General features: G+C 39.6%; 1 protein-coding gene across 1 annotated transcript in view; it reads left to right on the forward strand.

Moving 5' to 3' along the window:
* The window catches only part of LOC149313236 (electrogenic sodium bicarbonate cotransporter 1-like), a 241,715-nt gene that overhangs the window by 162,855 nt on the left and 61,459 nt on the right, over positions 1-17,401 (forward strand). The window contains exons 8-9 of the mRNA XM_089526331.1: positions 4,283-4,359; positions 14,698-14,855. Coding sequence (XP_089382457.1) covers positions 4,283-4,359; positions 14,698-14,855 — 235 coding nt within the window. The remainder of the gene's footprint in view (positions 1-4,282; positions 4,360-14,697; positions 14,856-17,401) is intronic.

The following is a 17,401-nucleotide window of genomic DNA, read 5'->3' on the forward strand; positions in this document are numbered from 1 at the left end:
GAAAAGTCTCGATCTATGTAGGGTGCTGTCATTCAGGAGGCTACAATAATTTTCAGGTGTGGATTCATGCCTGGAGTTTCATGTTTCTATCTGCACAAGGAAGAGAAAGAGTTGTGCGAATAAGTTACTTATTCTAAGGCGAAAAACCTGTAAACTACAGCTGAATTGTAACTGTTTTACTGGATGATCTGTGAGCTAAACGCACTGAACCTCTGTGTGCATCATGCCATTCTCTTTTCTCTATTTTTATTTACATTTTTTAATGTTCAGTATATATAAATATGGACATTTATTATTAATTGTAAGTTTGAAAGCTTCTAAAGGGCCAAAAATTACAAGACATCAAACATTACACAAAAACACATCTACATGAATTTGATACCTGAGTCAAGTCTACTTGCTGTGTGGATGTGTGTTGTACTCCGGTGTGTTAACCTAAGTGTCCAAATGCTTTTCTGTCTTAACTTCCTTGCTCATGCATTTGCTTTAGCTCTTTTCTTTCTCCTTAACTTTGCTGTCTTCCTTCTCTGCCTCGCTACTACTGCTGCTCTTGACTCCTGCTCTACTTTGTGCTTGCAACACTAAAGCCCGCAGCCCGCTTGAGAGTTCTGTGCCCTGCCTAGCAACCCGCACATTGGATGATGAAATCCGGGTTCAGCGCAGCCCCAGCGTGGGATGGCTAAGTAAGTGGATGGTGGGATTGGGAGTACCCTTTCCTGGGAATGTTGTGCTTGAAAGGTTTGTCTGTATGTGTCGGGGGGTGGGGGGAGATGTTCTCATGATCAGTATGAGAAAAATAAACTCGACACCAGTGGTACTCCAATGATGGGGCAGGACCCCTTGAGCGGTGTGAGAGTTGCTCAAAGTGGGTGTGAGACTTGGAGGCTCTGATCCCCCCTCCTCCTCTTCTTCCCAAATGTTTTATTATGTGTAAAATTTACACCTCCACTGTGTTAAATATTGACTTTACTTAAATAACCAGTTCTAATTTGAATGACGTTACAGTCAGTCTTCCATACCCATGCATTCCTTATCCATGGATTCAACTATTGCTTGAAAATACAGTCAGCCCTCCTCATAGGCGGACTTGCCTTCCGCGGCTTTGAGCTTATGCGGAAGGCAAGCCCCGTTAGAAGTAATGAGGTGCATACCTGTGCCATGCACCCTGTGTGTTGCCACGTGCACATGCCTAATTCTTTCTTATGGGGCTTGAGCATACGCTATTTTTCACATATGCGGGGGAGTCCAGAACGGATCCCTCACATATAGAGAGGGCGGACTGTATTTTTAAAATATATAAATTCCAAAAAGGAAACCTTGATGTTGCCTTTTTATATAAGAGATACCATTTTACTACGACATTTTATATAATGGGATTTGAACACAAATAGATTTTGGTATGCACGGGGGGAGGGGGGTCCTGGCACCAAACCCCAGAAGATACCAAGGGCCCACTATATTTTCTTATAAAATGTTAAAATATGAATGTACATGAATGTGTGAATGAAGATATGCTCACTAATAAAAAAAACAAAATATTTGTATTCATATAGTATGTTGAGTGGGGTGCCATGATGTGTGGATGTAGATGTAAAGGGTGGGGGGTCCCAAGTGTAAAAGGGTTTGAGTATCACTGGGTTACAGAGAAATTAAAATTTCCCATATGCATCTTTGCATGTGGAAACTGCCCCCACCCCACCCCACCCCCCCCTTTTTTAAAAAAAGCAGGAACTGCAAGTTGTTTGAAAAAGCTGGGATTTAGGAATGAATGACTTACTTTTCCACAATGCTGCAGAACTGAACACATCAGCTTTGCTTGCACATCAATTATGGTGGTGGAGGTTTATCACATGTGAAACATGTTATCATATCTATCTGTTCTTCAAATAGTCCTGTGTAATTAATTAATATGGTACTTAGTAATTTGGTGAGTCTACCAAGTCCTTTCTAAATGGAACTTCTCCAGTCCCAAGTCAGCATGGGTCCCTTGTAACCTTATGCTCTGTTAGTAGCACTATTTCCTCATTCAGTTTGCACACTTTGAGATAAGTGAGCTGAAAGTGAGGCCTGTGCCCCTTCTTCTTGGATTATTTAGTGATCTTTGTCTAGTCAAATCAATATGATTTTATTTATCAAAATATCAGTTTTAAACCTATATGTAGTCAACATGTTCCTTCTTGTATTATCTTCAGTTGGTAGAGTGATCAGGTCTTCTGCTCTTTCAGACATCTTTTTGTTCTGTGTGTAGGTACAAAGCTCAGGTTGTTTTTTTTAACTTTTTGCAAGTTATTTGACCAGCCACCCTTATTAAGGCCTTTAGCTTAATGTGTAGCTTATCATAAACTTTAGGTAAGACAATTGCATGGAAGTGGTCATTAAGGATGTGGTCAGAGCCAACTCCTGGCATTGGAATGAGTAGTGCCTGTCTTGTCCATCAGCATCTTGTCATGTTGGTGAAGTGGGTTTTCTATGACCTCAGAGTGAGTGGTACATATCCAAAAAACAGAGGTTGGAAAAGTTTCTCTCTCTCTCTCTCTTCTTTGGACTATATGTGCCAGAATCTCCCAACCAGTTTGGCTGCCTTGGCTATACTGGATAGGGAAATTCTGTGAATTATACTCTAAAATGTTTCCAAGCTCTTCTAAAAACATCTTGGTATTTGTAGTTTGGCAAGCTATTCAGTCTCGTTTTCAGTGGGCTCTGGTGCATCACCAAATTATAATTCCTAGGATTCTACAGAAAGGAGCCATGGCAGTTAAGTTGGTATCAAGCTGGTTTATTCTTGCAGTGTGTAGTTAAGGAGAATGATGTAGTTCTTCCAGTGAAAGCACTGGAAGAAAGCTCCTGCCTACAATTTTTATCCATACAAACCTAGGGCGTTGCAATGCTGTGTAGTACAGAGGTTTGTGAATTTTCTGTGATGGCACATGAGTGAACATGCCCTGAATTGCTGTGCATAGTTGCTAAGGCCTAAGCTGTTGTAGGAAAGTTTTGTCCCCCTCTGCTTCCCTGTGTTTAAATATCTAGGAGCCAGTAATGAAGATGTAGTAAATTCCACACACTCCTTGTTGCCATTTAGGGAATGGGTGTTCAATTGTGATGGATCTGGGGGCCAGTTTTCTGCCCCTGCTCCCCTCCAAGGACTGCACAGTCTGTCAGAAAAACCAAAACAAAAAGAAACAAGTGGAAGTGGCTGAAAGTCAACATCTGCTTTCAAAAAATGAACTTTTTATGTTAGTAGAAGCTACTACAACATGTTTCAGAAAGGAATTGTTACTCCTAGGGGCTTCTTTTCTGTTTTTTCTGGAAGTCTGAATGGATCCGAGGCCACAAAACCAGCCTTGGAGGGCTACATGCAGCCCAGGGCCACATATTTCTTTACCTTTTGGTCAAGGCTTATTATTCTTATGTGCCTTCAAGTCATTTCTGATTTATGGCAAAGCAAAGGCAAACCTATTAAGGTGTTTTCTTGGCAAGAATTTTTCAGAATGGGTTTGTCATTACCCTCCTCTGAAGCTGAGAGAGGGTGATGTACACAAGGTAACCAACTGGGTTTCCATGGCTGAGCAGGTATTTGAACCTTGGTTTCCAGAATTCTAATTCAGTGCTCAAAGCACAACACCGTGTTGTCTTACTTTTTGCACACCCCTGGTTGGTCAGGGGAGTACTTTTAGATATTAGTTGTCAAAAATGCACCATGCCTGTTACATTTAACATTGCTCCCTCTCTGAGGTTCAAGTGGAGAAAAGTTCTTTGTACGTTAAGGTATGATTTAGTTACTCTTTACAAGCTATGACTAACTTCCTGGGAAAGTGGGCTGCAGATGATATTGTCTTTGATGCTCAAAGGAACCAAAGTCAGGTCAACAGTGAATTTCAGAAGACCTCTGCTGAATCAGTCCTGAAACCCTATTTGTACAGTAGCCAGTGAGTTGCCTCCAGGAAACCCAGCAGCAGGAAATAACGGAAATAGCATTTTTATGCTGTTGCCGCCATGCACCCCCATAGCCTATGGAGGATAAAAGATTGATGTTGGAGAATATAAATTCTACCTTAATCTACAATTGCTTGGTCTTGGCTCTTTCTTTAGCAGATTGAGGTCACCATATATCTCAGATCAGATTAGATATTAATATTTTATATGCTATTTTCTTATATTAAGCCTTCAGACACCCTTTGTGAAATTGGCAGACTGCCTTGGTCAAGTATCGCCATAGTTGAGCCTCTCTGTCCTTTACTCCAAGTGATGTTTTAATAACTGTTCTTTGACCTTGTACTTGCAGGCAGCCCAGCCATGACGCACAGAAACCTGACTTCCTCTAGTTTGAATGACATCTCTGACAAACCTGACAAAGAGCAGGTAAGATTGAAATCATCCCTTTGTGCCAAGAGAGTACCATATGTATTTGACTGACTATAAATCAGGGGTAGGTTTTGGGGCCAAAATTATCAGTTATGATATGGCTCATGGATAAGTCATGGGTAAAACTTAGGGCCATTTAACAAAAGATGTAAAGGACAATGTAAAGGAAAACAATGCTAAAGAATTTACAAAATTATAGCAAGCATAACTGTGCCCACCCCAAAGGGAGGTGACCAGGCACAGGTGGAGCTAAGAAAACACAGACATGTCAAAATGGATGAAAAGGCAAAGCAAAGAAAATGTTGACTATGTTAGCAGTAATTATAGCTTTTAATCTTAGTGTGATAACTTTGCCTGATTTTAACCCAGAAAAACTGACGAAAATGTCTCATTCAAATTCTTCAAAGGCTCTTGAAATCCTTGTAAGGGGAAGCACCAAAGAGCTGCTGCCACCATCATTTTCCCACCAGGTACTTGAAAAGGTCAGAAGTGGAACCATGGCAGACAGAGTAGAGGGGCTTGGTGCTTTCTTTCGGTACTGCTGGGATGGACTAAGCTCTCGCCTTTAGCCACTCTACTCAGAGAAGGGGATGGTTCCTTTTTTTGATAAAGAGTTAAAGTACAGGTCTTACATTGACCTGTGGATAAGTTGACATGGTTTTTGGGGGGCAATTTTTTGACTAATATTTCTAGATTTATACATGAGTATATAAAGTATGTGATGCTCAAAGAAAGAAAGAAAGAAAGAAAGAAAGAAAGAAAGAAAGGAGAGTGTGAGGAGGGAGAAAGCATGGATAGCTACTGTTCTCAAACACTGGCCATTTTGAGAAACCATTGTGTTATTGTAGTGAAATAGCAGCTCCTTGAGTCACAGTTTAGGTTGAATTTAAGATACCTGAGAGTTTGTTAACTTCTGCCCTCTTCCTGATTGGCCTGATTCATGTCTCCTCTGCACCCTACAGCTTCGAAGAACCACAGAGTCAAAGAGCTGTAGAGTTGGACAGGACACCAGTGCTATAAAAATATCAATCAGTAATAAGTATGGGGAGGATATTATTTATTATTTAGTAATGTCTGGAAGTAGATGAAAAGAGTTTTGTCTTTCCCTTAACAGCTAAAATGCTTGCATTCACTTTTCTGCTACCCTAAGTAGAAGTCTGACAGTTCCCAAGGCTGTGTTTTGAAATGCCATTCTGCTTAGGAAGTAAATATGCAAAAATTAGAAAGCAGTTTCACACTCTTGTTTTTGTTTTTGTCCACTGGGCTGATGAGGAAGCTAGCTTGTTGATAGCCTAAAGTTTGCTTGTACCCATAACAACCTTATTTGTGTCAAGATGAGGAAACTGCTTTTGAAGACCTATTCTTCTTGGCACAGAGAGGGAAAGAAAAGGATACATGCAGCTTGATTTCCAAAATATTTGCTTGCAGTACAAATTGGTGATGAAGTGTCTAATTAACAACAATGAAAACAAATGTTTGAAGACTGGTGGAACTTTCATATTTCACTTTTTTTGAATGTGATATTTTGAAACTGCATTGGGATACTTAACTATAGCTCACATTTGGAATAATAATGTGGAAGGTATTTGGCCATCACCTAACAGTTCCAATTTTGGCAGGTATCTTTGACTACAGAAGCTGACTGCTCTTAGTCTGAGTTTACCAAGTTCAGCTTGCCCTCTTCTGTGTACAAAAAATTTGTGGTGGATGAAATCCTGTTTTAAACGTCTCCCTTATCAGGAGGTTTACGACTGATTGTTTAAACAAAATGACTTCAAAAATTAATTTAACTGAAGTGTTTTTAACATATCAGCTATAAATGTGACTGTAATGCAAACCAACAGGTTCAAGTCTACACTTAACACACTTTTAAAGCTGAATCCAGATTCTTTTATCATAGAAGCTGAGTTAAAGCTTGTATTTCTATGTAAAAGCAAAAATCATGGAGAGGAGCAATATATGCTGTAACCACATTGCGATGGGATTCAAGCTTTGAAAAGTTTATGGAAACTTTAATTAGTGTAAAATGTGGCAATGTGAAAATGGAAAATTTGGAGAAAAAAGATCATGCAGCCTTTCTGTTTTATCAGTTGATTTGGCTCCTGTTTTATTTTTTTGTTTTTAGTTCCCCAAATTCAGTGCAGGTTAACTCCCTTCATGACCCTAGCAGCTTCAGTGCTTTCCTCTTCATCACTAAGATCTTAAACACAGGATCTTCCTTGTATCCCAAGGTGGGAATAATTTCGACAAACATGTCTAGGCTTTGAGAATATCCTGCTCCAGGTTATCTGACTGGCTCAGCTTAACTGAGCCAAAGTGTCCATGTGCCTATCAGTGTTATGTCCCCACTTATCATGCTTTGTGACAGAAAATTATCTAAATTATTATTAGTCTGACAACATAGTCTTCACAAATTTAAGCGAGAGCTTGGGAAAATGGCTTTTTCTTCCAACTACAGTTCCTAGAATCTTCAAATGGGGAAATTCTGGGAGTAGTAGTCCAAAATCCCAACATTTCTAAATTCTCAGTCAAACAGTTTAAATTCCATTGTCTTCAAAACCAGACAGGCAGATTAAAACCCTGAGAATAAAATACAGTATGCTTAACTTGGGCAAGAGTATGCTCTTAATTCTTACCTCATGTGCAAACACTGTTCTGTTCAATAAGTACAACTTTTGCATTGGAAATAGTCTTGCTTGATGTTCCTTGTGCCAACAGAAAGCCTTGCATAAAACCATTAGTTTCAGTTATCTTCCTTGTGTCTACACAAGTATGCTTTCAAGTCATTTTCAACTTACTGCAGCCCTAAGATGAAACTAGGCAAGATTTATTCAGAGGAGGTTTACCATTGCCTTCCTCTGAGGCTGAGAGACTGCAACTTGCCCAGGATCGCTCAGTAGGCTTTCATGGCTGAGCAGGGATACAAACTGATCTTCCAGAGTCCTAGTACAACACCCAAACCATGCTGAATCTGTACAGAAATTATACTGTAGTTTAAAAGATTTGATTGAGCTGATGTTTTTCTCTTAGATGGAATAAAAGTTCTGTTATTTTGCAGGCCAATAGGTAACCTTTTACAGGAACTATATGAATTAAGTTGGGAGAATGGGAGAATTGATTTCTGTCAGTGAGTTAAACGGCAATTTACCCCTGCCTTGTGATTTATATCCATCTACTCTATCTGCTATATTGCCCATTTACAGGTTGTGCTTTGCAAATAGGGTTTCCTCCTTTTTGTTTTAATGTGATCCTAGTCCAAATGTCCTGTAAATATATGGTACCCTGTTATTCAGTGTAATAAATACAAGCATTACTGCAGTCAGCACTGTAGTGAGAGAGTAACTAGGCTTCAGGTTAATTTGTGTTCTAGTAAGACTTTATTAAGGAAAACAAGTGCAGAAAAAGCAAACAGAGCAATTTGAAATTGCTTGAGAGGCATCTTTGTTGTGCCTTGTTTTCTGAATTTGCATGCTTCTCCAAAACTTTCCCTCTCTCCACGTTTTTCAACCAACTTTTAATTAAACCTAAACCAATGTTCAGTTTCTTCTCCAGAGTTTAAAAAAGTTCACATTTTGGACTACAGTTCCCAGAAGCTCCAGTTAGGATTGTCAGTTTTCCAAACCCCTTTTTTCTCTTCCATTAGTATGATACAAGTAGCATCATATAATGTGGATCAGGGCTCCACAGAATCATGTCCACTGGGTTTATTGCCTGCTCCCCTCAGCCCAGGTTTTTCCCCCTTGCACTTTCTGATAACAATTGTTACTTTCTTTTGCATAAAATAAACCTTGCCAGGGCTGAGTGACAAAATACTTTTTGAAAAAGGACACAGTATCCTGTAAACATGCTTTCAGGATAGAATGACTGGCAGTCCTGCATAAAGTCTCTTCCCTTCTGTCATTCTGTTTGCTTATGTCATCATGATGCACATCTTCCTGCTTTTGTCAGCAGCAGTCAGTTATCCAAAATGGAAAAACACACATCCTAATAGTAACAGGACATGGAATATGTGGACATTATAGAGGAGGAGAGTAAGATGAAGCTGGCATTTTGGGTGGTAGCTTTGTGTTTGCTATTTGTTACAGAACCATAGTTTTGGTGAAGTTCCCAAGGGCCATCTCCTCCAAGCCTTGCCTGTACAGAAATCTACAGCTAAAGCACTCATGAGAGGTGGTCATCGAAGCTCTGCTTAAAATGCTTCAGTGAAGGATAGTCTTACACTTTCTGAGTTATTACATTTCATTGTTGATACAAAGTGGATTATTCAGTTTGTATACCTTGTTTTGTTCCACAGTGGAACTAAATGTGATGTACACAGATTTCCCATCCAGGCTGTGTAATTTGTATCCTGTAGTTACACCCTTATATGAGATTTGGTTACAGAATATTTTACCTACAGCACAGAATTCCCCTCTCTGCAAAATTGCAGACATTTTTATATATTTAGAGTGATGGTTAACCATGAAAATGCTTACTAAGTGTTTTCATTTTCAATTTGTCAAAGGTTGACTACTTCTATTCTTCTCCCTTTGTCTCCTTTATAAACATAACGCATTTGTCCCAGTAATTTGATCCGCTTCGATCCGAAGGGAGAAGCGAGAGATATAAATAAAATTATTATTATTATTATTATTAATTCACTGTATTAAGATAGCCAAAAGGTTCAGTGTGGAATTCCCCATTTCCATTGCTTTTCTCCAAAATACGGATACTGATTTGAGAATGTAAATGATTAGCCCCATCATATATTTAAAGAACAGCCCTGTTTGCTTCCTAATTCATTTGTGGAAATAGATTTTTCCTTTGGCTAGTATTTAATTAAAAGTCTTACTTTCCATACTTAGAAGCTGCTGAAAATGGAAAGGTGATCTATCTGATGGCAATAAGTGAAAACATAAAGGAACTGCAAGGCAGTGAAAGCCCCATGCTGTGCTAATAAGTCAAAACAACAGGGAAGGGCTAGTTTAAAATAACATGTGCCAGTCTCTCCTTGTTAACACAGGAAAGTACTTTTGAAACATGAACAAATCCAACTATTAAAAACCTGTCAACAACACCCCACTAGGAGATCCCTTCTTAGGTACCTAGCATTTAGTTTTACTTCTCAAGTTTTTGATTCCAAAAAGTCTGGCCTCTTGGTCAAAACCAATAAGACAAATGCTGAGTGTTAATGGTATCTGTGTTTGGTCAGAGAGGGAAGCAGATAGAATCAGTTGTGACAATGGTAAAGAAGTAATGAAATCTAGAAACTAAAGGTAGGATCCAAGGTAAAATTTTGCAGATTGGGGTTTGTCCAGAGAGGAATTGGGTGGCTCATATGTAGTGTGTGGCAGAAAGTGGTGGCTAAGAATTGAAGCCTGACAGAATCAAGAGTTTAGTGGATTTTTGACTCCTAATGATGGTTTCTGATGAGAGCCAGTGTGCTGTAATGGCTTAAACATTGGACTATGACCCTGGAAAATACAGTTCAAATCCTCACTCAGCACAGAAACCCATGGGGTGACCTTGGGCAAGTCACAAAACCTCAGAGGAAGGCAAAGGAAATTAGTATGTTTGAAAGAGATGGGTGCAGCTGCAAGCTGGGGTTTGGAAGGGGAGAGAGGATAGGTATCTTCATCCTGCTTGATGGGATATTATCAGACAGTTTAAAAAGATATGTGATACTTCAGAAGGATATTCTTTTGTTTATATAGTGTCAACGGTATTTTTTACTATGATCAGATTTTCACTGGCCATTTGGTAATATTTAGTTTCTCAGTTGAGTGCTATTTCAACCATATTGTGAGAAGGAACTTAATGCTTTGTTGCATAGGCCTCAGAATGATTTATATGTATAGATGGATGAATGACCTTGAATGCAATCAAACATGATAAATGTGGTACTGATAGGAACTGCAACAGAGAGGAGGTGGATTTTTAAAAAAGCATTTCAGACCAAACTTCAGGTTCCCTATCTGCATTGCAGAATGTCACACAAATTTATTGAAGACTTTGGAGACAGTGGTATTGAGATGCTATTCTCTGTGTGTTTCTGTGTACACACAAACAGACATACATATGAAGATTAGAGTTGGAAATATGAACATCAGAGCTTGGGAAAGTTTTTGGATTGCAACTCCCAGAATTCCCTGGTCAGTGGCTGTGCTGGTTGGGGGATTCTGGGAGTTGTAGTCCAACACGTGACTTCCCCAATTCTGAGGATATGCACTTTTTTGTTTGAAATGTGGTCTTTTGGCACTCATCTGTTTTTTTGTTTGGAAACACAGATCAACTCCAGCATCTCCCAGCATAAAAGACCTTTATTACTTATCCTTTATTAACCCCTCACCCCTAGTTCTTCCAAATGTGCCTCCTGTTTGAGAATTAAGCGAACACTCCACAGGAAGATGGGCTGTGAGGCTCTCCCCATCTCTCTAATGGTGTTGGCATTCCCAGGACTTTGAAGAAATCCTTCAGTCTCCTTTGTTTCAATGTCCTTGGCAGCCCTAATGAACCATGAATCTCAAAGACCTTCCCTTACCTCACCCCCTCCTTTGCTGACAGCTATCATTTTAAATATATAAAGTACCAATGCATGTTTGGTATAGCTGGTTTGGAGGCTGCACTTATTACTCAATTTTATGTGGTGCTCTATGGAAACAGTGGGAAATATGGATTGGCACTCATCACTCTTAAAGTAAGTAAAATGAAAGAGATGTCCATCTTAGGGGGAAGCACATGCTTAAGATGCAAAGTGTGTTAAAACAAGTGTAGCCAGCTGGACCATTGAATTAGTGATATACACAGAACTCCCTTGTCCCAGTGTTTGTGGCACTTTTCCTGACTCTTGTGTTTCCATATCAACAGGAAAGTCTCTCTGTCTCCTTCTCTTTTTCTCTTGGCCATTGCTAAATCTAGTGCTTAAAAGGAAACTGGCCTGAATGAGGGAGCACCCTGGCAAAATGTGTTCAAGACTTCCTGCTGTTGAGAGCTCATTTCATTGATACATTCCCCCCTCCACCCTCCTTTGCTATGTGCTAGCCATTGTTTAATCTTAGTCATTGCTGGCAGTTTTCTAATGACTATCTGATTGCTGAATGTCCTGGATTCACCCTAGAAGCTTTGAGAGAAAAGAGGGTACCCTTTGCGTTATCCAAGGTGAACAGCTTTTGGGGGCCCAGAGGTGGTTTTTCATCCAAAGGATCCACCAGCCTTGGCAGCAGCAAAAATCCAGGTTAAAGTGGCCAGTGGGCTTCCAGGGATGGTAAATAATGTTTATTTTTTATTCATTTCTTAACAGATAGAATCATAGAATCATAGAGTTGGAAGAGACCGCAAGGGCCATCCAGTCCAACCTCCTGCCATGCAGGAAATCTAAATCAAAGCATCCCTGACAGATGGCCATCCAGCCTCTGTTTAAAGACCTCTAAGGAAGAAGACTCCATTACACTCTGAGGGAGTGTTGCTCAGTTCAAGCAGATTACACACACACACACACACCCATAGAATAATAGAGTTGGAAGAGACCGCAAGGGCCATGAAGTTCAACCCCCTGTCATGCAGGAATATACAATCAAAGCACCCCCCGCCAGATGACCATCCAACTGTTTCAAAACCGTGAGAAAAGGGAACTCCACCACCCTCCGAAGGAATATGTTTCACTGTCAAACAGCTCTTATTGTCAGGAAGTTCTTTCTAATGTTTCTTGTAGTTTGACTCAATTGTCTATGCCCTAGGCACTCATATATGTACATGCACACACACACACACACACACAAAATATAGATGTAAATATAGATATATACATACAAACATTTACAAAGCTTTTGGGGAGGGGGCAAATGCCACTGTATTGTATTGAATGGAAGTGGAAAAGGGACATAGCTCAGCAGTAGAGCATACATTTGGAAGCAGAATATTAAGTCTACTGAGAAAGGGATCTGTCATTATAAAGCTGGAAAAGAGAATCTGCATCACAGCACAAGGTTGCTGTGGTGGACAGTATTGAGCCAGAATTGCTAACAGTCTTAGGTTTGAGCAGCTCCATGACCTGGTGTCCTCTAGATGTGTTGTCCTACAATGCCCACCATTCTGTTAGTTGGAAATGATGAACATTGTAGTCCAACATATTCTGTGGGGTACTGAGTTGGAGGATGGTGTTGTAGAGCATTTCAATAGAACAGGTATGTAAACTGTGCAGCAGACTGGTCATGTGTGGTACCCTGAGTCATTCTGTGCCCTCCCAAGGTTCCCCCCTGGGTTCCCCCTGGCACCCCAATCATAGCTTTTAAATTAAAAATTGAGAATTGTGTCTCAGGAAGATACCAGAGAATGTGATTCTTTTATGAAACAAGGCATAAAACACCTTTAGGTCACTTCCAGTTTTAAAAGGGAAGGTTTGATTCATGGCGATCCAGGATGGAGGTGTTTGACAGTGGGGCATAGATTACCCTTGGCTCTCCACAGTCAATGTTCCATTGCTGCAGTATTAAAAAATCAATGGTGCTAACTCCATTATTGCACTTGTATTTGAAAGTCTTCCAAAAACTGAGACAGGTCCAGTAGTGGTCAGATGATGATTGATGATCATCCAGTTTGGGACTTTCCCCCAGTTTGGGACTCAAGTTGGTTTATAACAAATTAAAACAAAATCGTTTTAAAAAATCACAAAATAAAAAGTTAAAAAGTGATAAACCTATTCAAAAAAATTAACACCAGTTAAAAACGTAAATCATCTTTTTTGAAAAAGAAAAATAAAGATGACAGGCTGGTCAGAGAAAAGGCTTCTTGAGACATAATTATCTCAACTGCTCAAAACAGATGATCTCTGATGAGCTTACCCTGTTTGTATGGAGCACAGTCTCAGTCTTGTGCAAAATTCTTCAAATTGCTAAGAAAGCCAAACAAATTTCTAGGAATCCAGATGGTGAGATACCCTGGGGAATTTATACAACCCAACTCCTGTGGTGGATATCCCAGAGTAGAAAAATTAGCAGTGCGTTTGACATCAAGCCCTAAGAACTGCAAGATTAAGGTTGTATGTTGGAGTGATAACATTTCTTCCACTGCCTGCCTTGATTTGTCTCCTGTTATGCCCCATGCATAGTTGTGCAATATTTGGTACGCTGTTAACACACCTGCAGTTTTGGGATGTATTGCTCATAGCGTGACTTAGAAGCTTTGTACCGCTTTCCTTAGCAGTTTCATGACCTCAGGTGCTCTTTGTCAGTCTTAATGACCAGCCTGAAGGCTCCCCCTGTGTTCAGATAATAAGTAAGCAGCCCTTGCTGCTGCTTCTTTTTTTAAAAGTAAAACTATACAAAAACCCACTATTATATATCTGAATTGTATAGTCAGCTGCATCTGGAAGGCTGGAATAATGAGATTAGAAAAGAAGTTTGTTAAATGTCTTGAAAGTCCTTGCCTGCCCTGGTCTATGAGTCCTAGTTCCTTCACCATTTGAGGGTTGCGTGTTTATGCCAGTAAGTATAAGTCAGGTCTGAGTTGTCTCATCCATCTTTCATTATTTGTGTTCTATATTATCGTTCCAAAATAAGCACCCAGGGTGCAGGGTAGATTTTAAAATATCAGAATAATAAATGCATATTAAGTCTGCATTTCCTATAGTATGATGCAAGCTTTTGCTTTTCACAGCAGTCTACTGCAGATTGGGCTCTTGACCACCTATGAGTATTGATCTGCATTGAGTGGGAATGAAAGGACAGGAAAGAGATTGGACAGAAAGAGAAAGATCAAACTCTGTGAACATTTTTAAGCTGTTGGCAAAATATCTTAACAGAACATGTCAGAGCAACTAAGAGAGGCAGGGCTTGATGAAGGGAGACATATCAGGAGTGGTGAATTAATCTGTGAATTACTAGCATAAAGATTTTAGCTGAAGCTTTTTGAGCTGATAGGGTCATCCAGGGACAATGTGTAGGAGAATTAAAATGGGTGAGATAAGGAGAGATAATGTTTGGACCAAGGTAGAAAATGGTACATGATGAATGAAAGACAATTCGTTAGATGAAAGGCGAAAGTGAAAAGAAGAATATAGAGAAAAAGAGTGAGTGATTTCTTTGGAAAGTGATCAGTATATTGGAAAGCAACTGATTTAACCAGAAGCAGAGATTAATGTGCAAGACAAAAACCTGGCAACTTTATTATTTTTAAGAGTTTGCTTGTGAAAATGATGGTAATTTCTCAAGTACTGTTGTTTTACCTTTTCATTCAGTTTCAGGATTAACGTTGAATAGAACTTCTGGCCTGGAAGCTATGGCCTATATCAGGGGTTCCCAACCTTTTTGACTTGTGTTTGTCCTAATAACACTATTGTATGTTCTCTGTTTCATGTAGCTGAAGAATAAGTTCATGAAGAAATTACCTCGAGATGCTGAGGCCTCCAATGTACTGGTCGGAGAAGTAGACTTCTTGGAAGCCCCTTTCATTGCCTTCGTTCGGCTGCAGCAAGCAGTTATGCTCGGTGCTCTCACAGAAGTTCCTGTACCTACTCGGTAAATGAGCACCCTGAAATGGGTTACTCAAATTGAATAAGTGGAGTGGGTAGTGGCGTCACTAGGGAGGTGTGGAACGCCTGTATTTTGGCAGAAACATTGTGGCATTTGCCTGTATCTCTTTAAAATGCTTTAAGAGATGCTGAGAGTGAGGTGAAGTTCAGTGGGGGAAGAAAGGAGGGTCCCCAGAATTTTTAAAAACTAAATTTTCAAATTTCAAAATTCTAATTGTTTTTTTAAATAATAATTTTTTTGATTTTTTTTAAAAAAATTAAAAATTCTTTAGAAACATTACATTTTAACCAAATCTTCACTATGTATATGTAAATACATTTAGGTTATGCATCTGATATTGTAATTTGAAGGTATAATTTTATTTTTGTTAGTTGTTTGTGTCACAACTATTAGTCTTACATTCAGTGGTATATGGGAATTATGATTTACATGTAATATTAGTGCAAAAAAGCATCACTAAGGATTCTGTATGGAGTGAAATGGGAGGAGGTCAAGGGGGGGTGGCACCGTGAGTTACTGCAACAGGTGATACCAACCCTAGAGATGCCACTGGGGGTGGGGAGACTACATATACAAATATAAAATGACTAGTTTATTAAGCCAAGCAAAAATTACATCTGTGTAGGTGCCCTGGCACCTATGTGTGACTAAAAAAACAGAAACAGAGTGGCGTACATATAGTTGCCCTCAAAATGGCTTTTAGTGATTCTTAGGCAGTTTCCAAACCAAGACATGATGAGGAAAGGCCTTTTAGCAATAGTAGTTGAACTGCAACTTAGTCCTTATGATTTCCTGGTTATTGTGCTATTCTGCATAGCCTTTTCTCATGTCACACTCACAGTGCTTATATACAGGAATAGCTGAACTTTCTGGCTCTGTATACTGCTTTTTTGGCATGCACTGTAACCAGTTTGAGAGGTATGTGCTCTAATAATACCTATAGCAATGTTTTTAACGTAGACCTCTTTTGATGTTTTGATCTACAATTCCCATCTTAGCCATGCAGTATCTGGAGGGCCCCAGAGGGCATCTTATGATATTGGGCCTTACCTGCTTCCTGCAGCATCTATACACTTTTCTTACCCATGTTACAGATGCAGGACAAGTGTGTTGCCCCATTTGTAAGTTAAACCTAGAGCTTTAGAGTTTTAAAAGAGAGTAGCCCTCATGTATACAATTTGTTAAAAGTTCTAGGCTTATTTATCTGTGAGGTAAACACATAGGAGAGGTGGAAGTGGTAAGGGATCATGAGCTGTAGAAATCAAATGGAACCCCCCCCCCCCAAAAAAAAAAACATTCCAGAACTCTTTTTTTCCACTCTGCAGGAACAATATTTGTTGTTATTTATTTAGCATGTGGTGTTCTTCTAGATCAATCATTTCTAGTAATCAGAATAGGTTGCTTTTGTGAGCTGTGGATGCAGTTTCCCGCAGCTGCATCCTAGGAAATTCAATCAGAGAACTCCCGGAAGAACCAACACTAATTTTAATGAGGCATTTCAGCAAACACTGTTTGTTTGGGTTCCCATGATGACTGACTTTATTTGAACTCTTTTGCTTTTAAAAAAAGAAAGAAAGGATTCTAAAAGGGATGGTTATCACTCATTTGCTCCTCAACACTCTTGTCCTGCTGTGAATATGAAAAGAGATCTTGTGCTGGGGTTGAACTAGAACCCATGATTCCCAAAATCCCCTTCCAGTTCTGTTATCCTGTTGAGTGTGAGTGAATCAATGAATTTTTAATAGATATATAGTTGCCTAGGGGACAGGCATGGCTTCTGAAATAATTTTTATTAGCAGCCCAAATAAAATTTGATTACAGATGTCATTCTTTGCAAAGAAGGGTTTCAAATAGTATAGAAGGGACTGCATATTCTAGTGTGAATCTGCCCAAATGAGATGTATTGTACATAGCCCTTGGCTTGTAAGAGTGCTGTGTTCTTTAATCATAAACTCATTACTGCTCAGTGGTGCTTTTCACTATAAACTCTGCAGAGCTTGCATTGTATGCTAAGACATGCTCCAGACACTATTTTGGATCCAGAGATATTCATTCTTAGTACAGGCCCTTTGAGACAAATGAAACATAAGTTAGTATTGAATAATAGAATCAGAGAATAGAAGAATAGAATCATAAGAGTTGGAAGAGACCGCAAGGGCCATCCAACCCAACCCCCTGCCATGCAGAAAATCCAAATCAAAGCATCCCTGACATATGGCCATCCAGCCTCTGTTTAAAGACCTCTAAGGAAGGAGACTCCACTACACTCTGAGGGAGTTTATTCCACTGTTGAACAGCCCTTACTGTCAGGAAGGAAGTTCCTCTTAATGTTGAGGTGGAATCTCTTTTCTTGTAGCTTGCATCCATTGCTCCAGGTCCTATTCTCTGGAGCAGCTGAAAAAAGTTAGCTCCCTCCTCAATATGACATCCCTTCGAGTATTTAAACAGGGCTATCATATCACCTCTTAACCTTCTTTTCTCCAAGCTAAACATCCCCAGCTCCCTAAGTCGTTCCTTATAGGGCATGGTTT

Source organism: Sceloporus occidentalis, unplaced genomic scaffold (assembly GCF_023333645.1).
Source record: "Sceloporus occidentalis isolate IW3139 unplaced genomic scaffold, rSceOcc1.0.p SCAF_5, whole genome shotgun sequence".
Lineage (NCBI taxonomy): Eukaryota > Metazoa > Chordata > Lepidosauria > Squamata > Phrynosomatidae > Sceloporus > Sceloporus occidentalis.